General features: G+C 40.4%; 1 protein-coding gene across 1 annotated transcript in view; it reads left to right on the top strand.

Moving 5' to 3' along the window:
- Window positions 1-15,726, top strand: part of syne2b (spectrin repeat containing, nuclear envelope 2b) — a 498,820-nt gene that overhangs the window by 71,507 nt on the left and 411,587 nt on the right. The window contains 4 exon segments of the mRNA XM_034159894.1: window positions 645-782; window positions 8,791-8,955; window positions 9,186-9,298; window positions 11,573-11,741. Of these exon segments, the coding sequence (XP_034015785.1) occupies window positions 645-782; window positions 8,791-8,955; window positions 9,186-9,298; window positions 11,573-11,741 (585 nt within the window).

Raw genomic sequence — 15,726 nt, 5'->3', positions numbered from 1 at the left:
ATTCCACATCATTATCAGTAACAAGATTGTCTTACATTTAAACAGTACAGTCATTATTCTTATAATGTTCTGTGCTCTTTCATTATTTTGTCCTTACATATTTTCATTGATTTGTGTACCTTTGTACAACAATTAATTGCTTCCACTGCTGAGTGAGTGCGATGTGATATCACACCTCTCACGTGGTCGCACTGTGTTCATGGACCAGGCACCAGTGAGCTTCAGGAGCTCTATAGGATTTAGTTTGTGACTTGGGAAGTAACCTACATTAGAGTGCCGTCCCATCCATGGGGAGTCATAGACTCTCATCTGCTTCATTCTTCAGTATCTGGAGATAAGCACCAGCATTGCTGACCCTTAGGACCGATACAGGACTGACTTCTTACTACATCTTCATCAGTGTGAACCCAGAAATCAAACATATGATTATGATTTTGCATGTGAGACCAATAGGATGACTAACATCAATGTGTCTCAACTACAAACTACATTTCATAAAATCAATGTTGCACATTTTTCTACCATGAGCAACCTGACCTGAACACATAAAATTAGTTTGCTTTGTAATTTTCTTTATTTTTCAGGAAGTGGTTTGAGTAAAGCTAATATGGGTAGCACCAAAGATTACATTTTGTGCTTCTCAGGTGTTTCAGACATTTCTGGTATCCTTTAATGAGCAGCGACGTCCGATCGCTCCTTTGCTGACCGCAATGAGACGAAGCCCTAAACTGAGTGAGGAGCAGCGGGCCCTCAGGGAGGCATGGGGTGCCCTCACTGAAAAGGTCTGTTACACTATTACTTCTGGACACACACACACACACACACACACACATATATATATATATATATATATATATAATGTGTGTATATATAATGTGTGTATATATATATATATATATATATAATGTGTGTATATATATGTGTGTGTATATATATATATATATATATATATATATATATATATATATATATATATATATATATATATATATATATATATATATGTGTGTGTATATATATATATATATATATATATATATATATAATGTGTGTATATATATATATATATATATATATATATATATATATATATATATGTGTGTATATATATATATATATAAGACCAAGGCCCTAGACATTGAAACTACAACAAGTTGGTGTGTGTTACAAGTTGGTGTGTTACAAGGTGTGTGTGTTCTGTGTGTTAGGGCCCCTTCACACATAGTATGAATAAGTAGAAATCAGGGCAAATCAGCTTGTATGAGTGAACCACGAAAACATCGAGCTGACGGGCAGGTGTAAACCATCCCGCTGCAACGGTTTCGTGCACGCGACGGTGTTGTGCATGCAGCTGGAACACAGTGCGAGGGGGTGGTGTGAAGCGCCTTGAGGCAACTTTGTTGTGATTTGGCGCAATATACAGTGAGGAAAATAAGTATTTGAACACCCTGCGATTTTGCAAGTTCTCCCACTTAGAAATCATGGAGGGGTCTGAAATTTTCATCTTAGGTGCATGTCCACTGTGAGAGACATAATCTAAAAAAAAAAATCCAGAAATCACGATGTATGATTTCTTAATAATTTATTTGTATGTTACTGCTGCAAATAAGTATTTCAACACCTGTGAAAATCAATGTTAATATTTGGTACAGTAGCCTTTGTTTGCAATTACAGAGGTCAAACGTTTCCTGTAGTTTTTCACCAGGTTTTCACACACTGCAGCAGGGATTTTCCACTCCTCCATACAGATCTTCTCTAGATCTTTCAGGTTTGGAGTTTCACCACCCTCCAAAGATTTTCTATTGAGTTCAGGTCTGGAGACTGGCCACTCCAGGACCTTGAAATGCTTCTTAGCCTCTCCTTAGTTGCCCTGGCTGTGTGTTTGGGGTCATTGTCATGCTGGAAGACCCAGCCATGACCCATCTTCAATGCTCTTAGTGAGGGAAGGAGGTTGTTTGCCAAAATCTCACAATACATGACACCATCCATCCTCCCTTCAATATGGTGCAGTTGTCCTGTTCCCTTTGCAAAAGAGCACCCCCAGAGTATGATGTTTCCACCCCCATGCTTCACAATTGGGATGGTTTTCTTGGGGTCGTTCTCATCCTCTAAACATGGTAAGTGGAGTTGATTCCAAAAAGCTCTATTCTGGTCTCATCTGACCACATGACCTTCTCCCATGCCTCCTCTGGATCATCCAGATGGTCACTGGTGAACTTCAGATGGGCCTGGACATGTGCTGGCTTGAGCAGGGGGACCTTGCTGCCCTGCAGGATTTTAAACCATGACAGCATCATTTGTTACTAATCTAATCTTTGTGACTGTGGTCCCAGCTCTCTTCAGGTCATTGACCAGGTCCTCCTGTGTAGTTCTGAGCTTTCTCAGAATCATCCTTAACCCACAAACTGAGATCTTGCATGGAATCCCAGACCGAGGGAGACTGACATTCATCTTGTGTTTCTTCCACTTTCTAATAAATAATCATAACAGTTGTCTTCTACCAAGTTGCTTGCCTGTTGTCCTGTAGTCCATCCCAGCCTTGTGCAGGTCTACAGTTTTGTCCCCGGTGTCCTTAGACAGCTCTTTGGTCTTGGCTATGGTGGACAGGTTGGAGTGTCATTGATTGAGAGTGTGAACAGATGTCTTTTATACAGGTAACAAGTTCAAACAGGTGCAATTAATACAGGTAAAGAGTGCAGAATAAGAGGGCTTCTTAAAGAAAAATTAACAGGTCTGTGTGAGCCAGAATTCTTGCTGGTTGGTAGGTGTTCAAATACTTATTTGCAGCAGTAACATACAAATAAATTATTAAAAAATCATACCTTGTGATTTCCAGATTTTTTTTTCTTTTAGATTATGTCTCTCACAGGGACATGCACCTAAGATGAAAATTTCAGACCCCTCCATGATTTCTAAGTGGGAGAACTTGCAAAATCGCAGGGTGTTCAAATACTTATTTTCCTCACTGTAAATGAAAATACATTGAAACTGAATAGCTGGAGCATGTGTATCCACATCATGCAACTGCTGTGAAAAAAATCAAATACATGCCACCCACAGGATTTGACCCGACAATTTACAAAAGCTCTGACTGCCAGCCACAAACTTTACCACTGCACTTCCATCACTGTCCTGTAAAAGGTGTGGAGAAATGCCTGAAATCAACAAGGACATAAACATATTCTTTTTAAAAATAAAAAAAGCGCCATGATCACTGACCAAACGGCATTTGTTATGGCGTATTTCTGCTGATATGTGACTGAAAGTGGCGTATTTGTCGCACTGTTGTCTTGTCATATAGTCCTGCGGCGCAGCGCTCACATGACATGCATGTCCTGTCAGCAGATGTGACATTCAGATCACCCGCTGCGTGTCCACATGAACTGACAGTCCATTTCAGCTGGGACACCCTGTCAATATGCGCACTCTCCAGCCCATTGGAAAAGCAACATATGTTTTTATGTATTTCCACGTGAGGACAGCAATCACACACATGCGTGTGTCTGTCAAAACACAGTACATGTTCTGCAGCTGTGACATACAGGAACAGAGACAGCTAGCCACACCCCTGTTCATTCAGCGGACAGACCAAGGTGTCACTCTGTGATCAGATGAGAGGCGCCTTGCCTGCTGGGGTGTGCGCGAACCACATGCACGTCATGTGTTGGGGGAGCAGGGGGAGTGCGTGAAACACACGCACACGTGTTGTGGGGTGAGCCGACACTCTGGCAGGCCACATGTGTACTCAACAATTCCATAGTCGTGGGGGCACTTAGATAAATTTCAGCGCCAGCTTGAAAGTGATCGTCTACTGACTGTTTTCATGCTAATAGCACGAATGGCCACACATTTTGTAAGTGCCAAGCAAGCGGTGTTAAATATTTGTGTGTGTCACCTGGAATTTGGCCGACACCTGCCATGAGAGGGATCGAATGGGCTCTCACAGGGCACACTCTGTCTTTCAGCTGCTGGTGTGCGCATTTGCTGTAGCAACAGGTGTACAAGGTATTGGAGGCAGCTCAGATTTCACACGTATTGCATACAAAACCTGCTTCATGTGCAATTCATGTGCAATTCGACCACATTCGTACTATGTGTGAAGGGGCCCTTAGTTTTGCTGGTACAATGCAAAAATTATGACTGTCAGATCTTTTCCCTTTTTTGTCTGAGAACTGCTTCCCTCATTCATGAAAATTAGACACCACGCCAAAACAAAACAAAACAAAAAAAAAAAAACTACATGACTCACAGCGTCCATATTTATCAGAGTGTAACACTGTAAAAAAAAGATTTGGTGACTCCACATAACTCAGTCAAGTCATCTTTTTATTGTGTCTGAGTTACATTATGTCATTTAACAAATCAAGGTTTCAGAAATATAAAGTTGACACTGATTTACTTTAACTCAAAGTCACAAGGTGAGTTATGTGGAGTCACCAAAGCCTTTTTTTCAAACAATTTGTAACAACACAGCTGGCACATTTATTAATTTCAAAACACACGTATGCATAAAATCTGAAAATCTGCTTTGTAAGACATGAAACTGACATAGTAGAACGTAATAAAACGGGTTTGTTGGCTTAAGTAGACTCAGTTAAATCATCTTGTTGCTTTGACTGACTTTTGTCTTGGTAATGGTTTGAAACCTTAACAATTTCCTTTACATATATTTACTTGATCAAAGTAACAAGGTGACATGATTAACTCCAATTGAGTCAACAAAAGATTTTTTTCTAGTGTGTAGGTCACACGTGACATGTTGGGTTTGTGCAGAAGTGTGTGGGTTTTTTAACTGTGCTGTTATTAACAAGTTTATTCAGGGTAGGACAAATAGAAAGCACAGTCATGCATGTTTGATAATTATCTCTACCCTGAAGGTGCAGATTTATTAAAATATCTGTTCTGATTTTACTGTGGTAGAGTATAAAGGACTGGAGATAAGCATTATGTATGACAGATGCAGATCCTTTATTGTCATTGTAATGTGTTCAGTGAAATGTAAGGTGGAAACCTTTTAGTGCAAATATCAACCTAAGTTGAAATGTTGAAAAGAAAAATAAACATAAAAATTTAACAGAATGAAAATGGTATGTCTAGAGCGCAAATTAAACAATAAAAAATATATAAGAATGAAGTAGCAAACAAGACAATGAATATGAAAAAATATAAATATACTCAACAAAAATATAAACGCAACACTTTTGGTTTTGCTCCCATTTTGTATGAGATGAACTCAAAGATCTAAAACTTTTTCCACATACACAATATCACCATTTCCCTCAAATATTGTTCACAAACTAGTCTAAATCTGTGATAGTGAGCACTTCTCCTTTGCTGAGATAATCCATCCCACCTCACAGGTGTGCCATACCAAGATGCTGATTAGACACCATGATTAGTGCACAGGTGTGCCTTAGACTGCCCACAATAAAAGGCCACTCTGAAAGGTGCAGTTTTATCACACAGCACAATGCCACAAATGTCGCAAGATTTGAGGGAGCGTGCAATTGGCATGCTGACAGCAGGAATGTCAACCAGAGCTGTTGCTCGTGTATTGAATGTTCATGTCTCTACCAAAGCCGTCTCCAAAGGTGTTTCAGAGAATTTGGCAGTACATCCAACCAGCCTCACAACCGCAGACCACGTGTAACCACACCAGCCCAGGACCTCCACATCCAGCATGTTCACCTCCAAGATCATCTGAGACCAGCCACTCGGACAGCTGCTGAAACAATCGGTTTGCATAACCAAAGAATTTCTGCACAAACTGTCAGAAACCGTCTCAGGGAAGCTCTTCTGCATGCTCGTCGTCCTCATCGGGGTCTCAACCTGACTCCAGTTCGTCGTTGTATCCGACTTGAGTGGGCAAATGCTCACATTCTCTGGCGTTTGGCACGTTGGAGAGGTGTTCGCGTCACGGATGATGCAAAGGAGATGTGTTGCACTACATGAGGCAAATGGTGGTCACACCAGATACTGACTGGTATCCCCCCCAATGAAACAAAACTGCACCTTTCAGAGTGGCCTTTTATTGTGGGCACTCTAAGGCACACCTGTGCACTAATCATGGTGTCTAATCAGCATCTTGGTATGGCACACCTGTGAGGTGGGATGGATTATCTCAGCAAAGGAGAAGTGCTCACTATCACAGATTTAGACTGGTTTGTGAACAATATTTGAGGGAAATGGTGATATTGTGTATGTGGAAAAAGTTTTAGATCTTTGAGTTCATCTCATACAAAATGGGAGCAAAACCAAAAGTGTTGCGTTTATATTTTTGTTGAGTATATATAAAACTAGATATTTCAGTGGCAGTGGATATTGCACATAAACTTTTATTGCACTCATTTCAAGTGTGTCATGTGACCTGGCGATTTGGTTCCAGTGGCATTAATTGGGTGGAAACTGTTTTTCAATCTATTTGTACTTGTTTTAATGGCCCTGTACCACCTGCCTGATGGCAGTAGGTCAAACAGAGAGCGGCCAGGGTTAGATGAGTCCTGTTGAATGGTGTTGGCTCTCCTGAGACAGTAACAGCCATGAAGGTCCTCCAGTGTGGGCAGAAGGTACCCAAGGATGTTCTGCCATTTTGGTAACCCTCAAGAGCTCTTTGCTGTTTGCCACCGTGCAGCTGACAGACATAAACAGTGATCAGGGTGTGTCTTTAAAACAGTTTAATTAGAATTTCAGAATTATTCCATAATTGCTCTGCATTTCCAACATGTGTGCCATTGTTGACAAAACCACCACATTTACAACATTGTGCCAGAAACAGATTTGATCCAGTTTCTGCTGAACTGCCATCAGCTGACTTTTCACAACTTCATTTGCATGTAACTCTCATGATTTTGTGTACCATGTGAGCTTTGTGCGCCCTGATCTGGCAAAAAAAAAAAGAGACAAAAAACAAAAACAAATAGACGTGCACAAGTGTCACTAAATACCAAGTTTGAATCCCTGAAGAATGAAGCCTATACAGTTCCTCCTACAGTTCATTGAATGGCCACTCCCATGTTAAAATCTGCAACTTTAAAGCACAAATAAAAATGTTTACAGCCTGGTACAAAAAAAAAACAACCTTTTAATTTCTTATATATATATACACACACACATATTTGGAGTTGGACTTTAAACTACTTTAACTTTTTAACTTTTTTAACTTTAAACTCGTAAAGATCACTCAACTGTCCAGTGAGCTAAGGTGATGACTGTGTGTCTTTGGTACTAGGTATCTTTGGGGGATCCTTGGGTAGCGCTGGAAGGATTCTGTGTCAAATAAGCTAAGACTCAAATGAGAAGTTGCATTGTAAGAGAGCATCAACTATGATGCTTTAGACATGTTTTTATTGCATTATCCACTTCTGAGGACCCCAGTGGCTCGAGAAGTCCAAGGGGACACCAACATTTTACCTGGCTGTGGCATGTAGACGGTCACTTTCAAGAAGTGGGATTGAGCTTTTTTGTGCATGGACCAGGACCCAGAGCAGTTCCATAGCATGTCTGATGCTGCAACATGCCACACCAGTGCATGATCCCAAACTTGACTAAATTTTTTATTACTTACAGTAGCTTAATGGTGCTAGGGAGAACACCATGTTGATCGTTACAAAATGGAAAAAATCAGCTGACAAAGCCAAGAATCCCAATGTCAATGGGAAGAAAAAATTAGCTGCACTGGTGCATTTTGTTCACAAATATGAACTGAAAACACCATTATCATTTTGTTCAATCCAAGAGGTGCATAGTGCAATAAAGTGGATGCAATAAAATAAAGTGCAATTAAAAAATAAATAAAATAATATATATATATATATATATATATATATATATATATATATATATATATATATATATATATATATATATATATATATATATATATATATATACTCTATCATAGTATAGAGCATTACCTTCTTCTTCTTCTGACTGCTCTCATCTCACTGTCCTCTGCATGTATTCTGTCGCACCAACTACCTGCATGTCCTCCCTCACCACATCCATAAACCTCCTCTTTGGCCTCTCTGTTCTCCTCCTGCCAGGTGGTTCCATCCTCAGCATCATTTTCCCAATATAAATCCTGTCCCTCCTTTGGATTTGAGCAAAGCATCTCAGTCTCTCCTCTCTTACTTTGTCTCCAAATTGTCTTGCCTGTTCTGTCCCTGTGACATGCTAATTCTTCATCCTGTCCATGGATGAGCTCGTGGATTTAAATTCATCTACTCTCTCCACTTCTACTCCTTGTTACCTCCTTGTATTCCACTAGGCTCCCTCTCATTCACACACACACACACACACACACACACACACACACACACACACACACACACACACACACACACACACACACACACACACACACACACACACTATTTTGCTCTGACTGACTTTCCTTCCCCTTCTCTCCAGAGCACATCTCCACCTCTCCAGGGTAGTCTCAACCTACTCCTTCCTTTCAGTACACATCACAATGTCATCAGCAAATAATATAGTCCATAAAGATCACTGTATGAACTCGTTCATCAGGACCGCAAACAAGAAAGGGCTCAGAGCCAATCCTTGATGTAATCCCACCTCCTTTTTGAGTCCATCTGTCATTCCTACCGTGCATTACCATTCAATAAAATTACACTTCATTTGAGATTTATTCATGTTTCCTTTCACTCTGTGGACCTACATAACTACACAAACCTCTGAATATCTGGATGTTTTTATTCTGAGTTTATTTGTAAAATAACGTATTACGACTGTAGCTAAAAATTGTCTTGTTTTTCCATATCTGTCTTTTAGCTACATGAATACAAAACTGAACTGGACATGAGCCTTCCAGCCCCCCTGGACACGGTGGCTCGCTGGCTACTGAGAACAGAAGGGGTGCTGGCTGAGGAGGAAGGCACCCTGCAGGACCACAGCCAGGCTGCAGATGAAGCCAGAGAAAAGCAACAGCTGCTCAAAGTAACTTCACATGTCTATCTCAGCAGTTTAAGAGAATTTTCATCACATCAATGCTTTAAACTGAGTAATCAGCCAGTATATGCACAATCCAATTCTATTTTATCTTAATTTTGTATCTGGTTCTTCTTTACTAGCTTCTGAAATATACCCTGTACCTTTATAAAATTTCACAAAATAATACAAATAATAAATGCCAGAGTGAATATGATTATCGGTTTGTATTGTGGTAGAATTGCCTGGAGGAGATGCCACAGCATACCAAGACCTTTCAGATGTTCCAGAATCTGGATGAGTATGGAAGCATGCTTGTCCCCACTGACAAGATTGAGGACATAAAGAGGAGGTGAGCCAGTGGAATTGTGATCATTTATTGTATCTTTATTCACATTTACAGTCCAGTTCATAAGTATTTGGGAAGTGAGACAATGTTTGTAATTTGCCTCTGTACACCACCACAATGGAGTCAAAATGAAACATTTGTGAAGAACTAGGATGTTGCCCATGGATCCATGGATTCTAGATTGGGTATTGTTTATAAAATAGGTAGCTGACATTTTTCAAGTGTGCTAATAAATTATGCAAAGTATAAAGATTTTAACTGAAAATGCTGGAAAATGAAAAGAGAAAGTGTTGTGAATAATTGTATTTATTATTTGGCACATTTAGTTGATGCCATGTTTTACAGTTGGCAAAGCTGAGATATTTCCTTTGTGTAGAGCTTGTCTGGATACCAGGGACTGATTAATCATGATACCAACATCCATTGTTCCCTGTTTTTTTTTTTTTTTTTTTTGTGTAATATATATAATTTCTCAAAAAAATATTAGTCCTATTAACGTTCCCTTTTCCTGACATTCGTCTTTGATCCAAAGACATAAGTATACCATACGGCAAATATCAGCTCTCCCCAGTTTGTCCGTGATCAAAATTCTATGCACACTCACACGCAGAGCTTTTTGTCTTTTCTGCCTTCTGCTGCAAGCAGGTGCTTTTTTTTACACACCCACAAACAATCGTGGCACTTTTTACCCATAGTAATGGCAACATGACATTTAACTAAACCAACTAAACCAATTGAATTGCAAAAACATGTATTTTGGGTCAAGGATGAATGCTGCAAAAACGGAACATTGATAGGACTAATATTTTTGTAGAAACTACAGATATTAGCTAAAAACACTGAACAATGTGATAATTAGATTCTGGACTGTAAATCATCTATACATTAAAATAATGTATGTGTGTGTGTGTGTGTGCATGCATGCATGTGTGCATGCATGTATGTGTACATGATTTTATTTAGTAAGTTCAATGTAAGTACATAATATAATTGTAAATATGTTAGACAAGAAAGTGATAACACTTATTTCTATTATGGTCCATTTAAAAATCAAATGACAAAATAGAAGCAATAATAAAATGTAATAATAGTACTACTACTACTACTACTACTACTACTACTACTACTACTACTACTAATAATAATAATAATAATAATAATAATAATAATAGTATGTATGTGATAACAAGAACCTAAACAATTGTGTGGCACACTGCCATGAACACTGCCATCTACACACAGTAGATGGCAGTGTTCATGGCAGTGTGAGCAGCCACACATTTGCTAAAAGTGATGAAGGACTTTAAAAAACAGAAGTTTCAGTTTTATAATTGCCTTTTTTTACAAATGAAAAAATGACACATTTACAAATATAGATTTATTTGTAAAACCCACCACACGTTTCAGTAACTGTGTGTTATAATGACCAGCCAACCACTGACATCAGGAAACTAATGTACCCATAATGCAATGCGGCATGTGTGTCTAAATGCTAAAACCTTCAAAATTAGTGCATTACTTTGAAACTAAAACATATAGCTGATATTTTCACTAAAACGATAGATGGGATGTTAATTTCAATAGCTTGTCCAGAATTAGTTTGTTTAAAATTATAACCTTAACTCAAAACTGTCTGCCTGTGCAAGACTCCAGTGAAATGACTGGAATGTCTGTATGGTCTGAAGAGAAAAAAAAAATTTTTCTTCCCTCCCTCTTTTCTCTCTGGTAGTTAGCTGTTCTCTGCCTGCAGATGATAGCGCTCTACCATCCATGGCTGTCTGTCTGCTCCAAAATATGTAACAGACAGGCACTAATATCTTTGGTTTCAGACTTTACAAATGTTTATATAACTGTTAAGCTTTATTCATTATACACACAAAATATGTTAGCGGTCTAAAAGTTATCGGAACTAAATTTATCGGAAGCTAATTGGTCCACTGATGATTTTCAAAGTTATCTGGAAAGCTAATCCCCTAATGAAAATGTTAGCTTTGTTAATTAGCGGATGAGTGGAACTGTGCCCACCACTGGTTAATGAGATATTTTGATGAAACAATGTCCCTCCACCACACCCATGCCCACCCCTTGATTAAAGCCAAAAGTCCACACTACAAACACATCTTGATCATTTCATTTATCTTCCTTTATGTTGTGTGGAGGAAAAAATTACAACACACACTACTTCCTGCCTTTTGAAATCTTAAATTTAGAAGTTCTTTGGAGACATTACTTTCTGTGTTATAAATTCCTGTTCTTATACCTGCACATCTTCACCAGATTCACGAATGTGAGAGTGACGTCTAAATACCATGGGATAAAGTTGGAATACCAGGAACACTGGCACACAGTCCTGTATCTTTTGGCACAGATCACAAAGAAGCTCCAGGTCTGGAAGCGACCCTATATCTCCCAGGAGGCTGTAAGACTGCTGCTGCAAGAATTGGATGTATGTTGTCTGCCTTCATATTCAGCATCCTCAAAAAAATGTATTTAATTTATTGGTAGTGACTTAAACAAAGTGGTTTACTGTACAGATGGAATGACTTTGTGTCAAACGGGCAGGTGCTTAGGGAGACTCAGATGATGAGTATCAACTGCATAATGAGGGAATGTCAGCTCAGGCATTCTGGTCATGTAGTACATTTCCCCTCGGCATGATCCAACCTGCAGGTGCCACACAGTGGCTGGAAAACACCAAAGGGACACCCATGTTTCACTTGGTGATGACAGATAGGTGGTTACTTTGCATAACTTAGAATTTTTTTTTTCAGGACCCAGTTACTGACTCAGTGACTCAGTCCATTAATTGTATGCTTGCCCATTACTAAGGGCCCCTTCACACATAACTGCAGGAACTGGCCAAAAAACTGCAACAAAAAAAGAATTGGGGAACCGTGAAAAATTCCACCTGCTGTCGGGAGAGACACAAGGTTGGACTGGTATGAACGATACCGCGGCGGCGGTTTTATGCACGCTCGTGCACGCACATTGAACACAGTGGAAGCAGGTGGAGAGTGTGACACCACATCACGCTCCCACAGCAGCGGAGCAATTAGATGCTGGACATAGGTACATAAATCAACGAAAATACGGAAGCCCAAAATAATGCGAAGCACAGATTCAGAACATTATAGGAACAATGAATGTACTGTTTAAATGTAGCACAGTCATGTTACTGGCCACAAATCTGTTGTAACTTAAAAAAAAAAAAAAAAAAAAAAGCAGACAATACAAGTATCATTCTTCTGTTCCTGTGTAGATGGACGTAAAGAAGGTAATGGACTCACATGAAGCACACCGCGTCATGTGGCCCATAACTTACGTGATGGGCATGACAGTCCGATTGCCAGCTGAGTGTTCACATGATCAGATGGAGCTTTTCACATGGGCCAGCCACCTGATGTTGTGTGCATTGACGTGTTTGCTGCTGCTGGTTGCAAAGGCGATGTGTAGTTTTATGTATTTCCATGTGAGGACAGCATGCCCATGCACACACCTCATGGTGGAGTCTTGTAAGGTCATATCCTTCATGGCACAGTATGTGTTCTCCAGCTGTGACTTGCGAGTCCACAGATCCCAACAGCTGCTGCTCACAGCCGGACACGCCCACCTGTCGACCACCTCAGCTCAAAGACATAAAATCTCACTCTCTGTTCCTTTGTTCTGTGATTATTTATTTTATGTATTTGTTATTATATGTATTTATATATCCTCCTTCTCTCTGTTCTCTGTTTTAATTTAACACGTTGTGTGCACTCTGTTAGTTCCAGCTGATCAGTGAGTTGCTGAGTGGCGATCAGCTGAAATGCCCCGTGTGTCCACAGCACTATGAGCAAAGCGATCACACATGGATGAGTTCACACCTTTCCCTTTATTGTATATTTTATTTATTTTCCACTCTTTCTGTCTGTCATGTGGACTACAAATTATAAGCCTAGGCAGCCAGCTGATAACAGAGTTCACACAGTGTCTTGCGCGTTCAGACGTTGCTGGCCGGTCCCCATGTGATCCTGATTGTATGTAATTATCAGCATGTCATAAGAGCATGAGAGCCCGTCCACACATGTGTGCATTGCATATAGTGTTGATAGCTGATGCTGTTCATGGCACATATGTGTTCTCCATCAGAGTTGCGAGTACACAGCGTCAGCTGTTCCGGCTGGACATTACCGCTTTTCAGATGCGTACTGCAGTGGACAGCAATCACACTCCACTTAGCTGCACCTGACAATGTTGGATCATGGTGTGGGTGGGGGATGACACACTTCTCACACCATTTCTCTTGTGGCAGGGGGGGACCTGCATGAAATATGTGTTGCTTGGTAATGGTACACTCATGGAGCACTTAGAAAATGTGGGCCATTCGCACAGCTGGCTCAAATGTGGTCACCTGCTCTCTACTCTCATGCTGCCTGCGTGAATAGCCCCATTTGTGTTATGTGTGAAGGGGCCCTTAACATAGGTATATTTATACAGCATAAGCATGGTTACAATAATGCTAACATATGACACAAAGCTGGCATGGTAACAAGACAAACTATACCACTACCTTCTTGTACTACAAAACAATACACTACATACCACATTGGAAATAAGTATACTTTACTTAGTGCACCTTCACACATAGTGTGAATATATACAACTCAGGGCAACACCCGTCAGAGCAGTTCGTATGAGCGAACTACAAAACATTGCACTGAGGGGCAGGCATACACGATGCCGGCGTGATGATTCATGCACGCGGGAGCACAGTGCCACCAGCTACACAATGTCATTACACATTGTGCAACTGCTGTGAAGACAAAACAAATAAAACAATGCAAAAAATACATGCTGAGATGGTTTTGTGCACATGGGAACACAGCAGCTTTTCACAGCAGCTGTGCAATGGAAATAAAAATAAAAAATAGAAATTACATGCCACCCACAGGAAACGAACCCATGCCAAAAGCTCTGATTACAGTTAGAAACTTTACCACTGAGCTACAGTCACTGTCCTGTAAAAGCTGTGGGAAAGTGCCTCATATCAGGAAGGACATGGACGTATTTAAAAAATAAATAAATGAATAAATAAGACTGCACACCATATAAAAACACCTCATTTTATTGAAACCCTCTTATCAAGCGGGCAATACAAAGATGATCCATATGTTCCTCTGTAGACGATCCATGGTCACAGACATTCACTCATGAAATTACATGAATGATGAAGCAGTTTGCTCTTCTCCTGTCCACATCTACTGGTCTGATGTGTCCAGCTGGCATTGCGCATGTGTTCTGGCCAACACACATCTTTTGGATGCAGCACCGCAGGACTGACACGCGTCATGGGGAACAGAGCTCACATGGGCGGTGTGACAGTCAGATCACCCGCTCCATGTTATGATCTGACGGTCCGTTTCAACCTGGGAGCACCTTGTCAATAGGCTGCAGCTCACGTGCCCGTCGCCAAGTGATATATGTTCTTTTATGTCCACTTGATGACAGCAAGCAGACACATGCACATCACAATGGCCAGTTGTTAGTCCATGTCCGTCCAAACACAGTACGTGTTGTCCAGCTGGGAAGTCCAGATCGACAGATCTCCACAGCCACTTCTGTCAGCGGCCACACCTCCTGTCAGTTCAGTGCACACACCAAAGCCACACTTGTGGCTCAATAGTGATTGTCTGCTGACTGTTGTCTTCCTAATAGTGTGAATGGCCACACATTTTCTAAGTGCCAAACAAGCGGTGTTAGATATTCGTGTGTATCGGCTCGAATTTGGCTGACACCTGCTGCAAGAGGGATTGATGGGCTTGCACAGTGCACACTGTGTCTTGTACAGGTGTACTTTATGCGCAAATCGACCAAATTTGCGTGTATGAAGGGGCCCTTACTTTTTCCTCGGCAATTACTTACAGTGCATCTGGAAGGTAGTCACACCACTTCAGTTTTTCCTTATTTTGTTATGTTACAGCCTTATTCCATAATGGATGAAATTCATTATTATATATATAGCAAATGTATTAAAAATAAAATTAATACAAAATCACATGTACATGAAAGCATTCATAGTCTTTTACCATGAAGCTCAAAATTAAACCCAGGTGCATCCTGTTTCCACTGATGATCCTTGAGATGTTTCTACAGGTTAATTGGAGTCCAGCTGGGGTGAATTCAGTTGATTGGACATGATTTGGAAAGGCACACACCTGTCTACATGTAAGGTCCTGCAGTTGATAGGGCATGACAGAGCACAAACCAAGTCACAGGAATTGTCTGTAAACCTCCAAGACAGGATTTTCTCAAGGCACAAATATAGCTAACGGTACAGAAAAATTTCTGTTGCTTTCTGACATTTCTGAGCACAGTTTGGATTCACCAGGACTCCTAGTGCATTCCTTCCTGCTCATTTAAACTGAGCGATCAAGAAGGGCCTTGGTCAGGGA

This window comes from Thalassophryne amazonica, chromosome 19 (genome assembly GCF_902500255.1).
Source record: "Thalassophryne amazonica chromosome 19, fThaAma1.1, whole genome shotgun sequence".
Taxonomy (NCBI): Eukaryota; Metazoa; Chordata; class Actinopteri; order Batrachoidiformes; family Batrachoididae; genus Thalassophryne; species Thalassophryne amazonica.
This window is presented reverse-complemented; position numbering and strand designations above follow the sequence as displayed.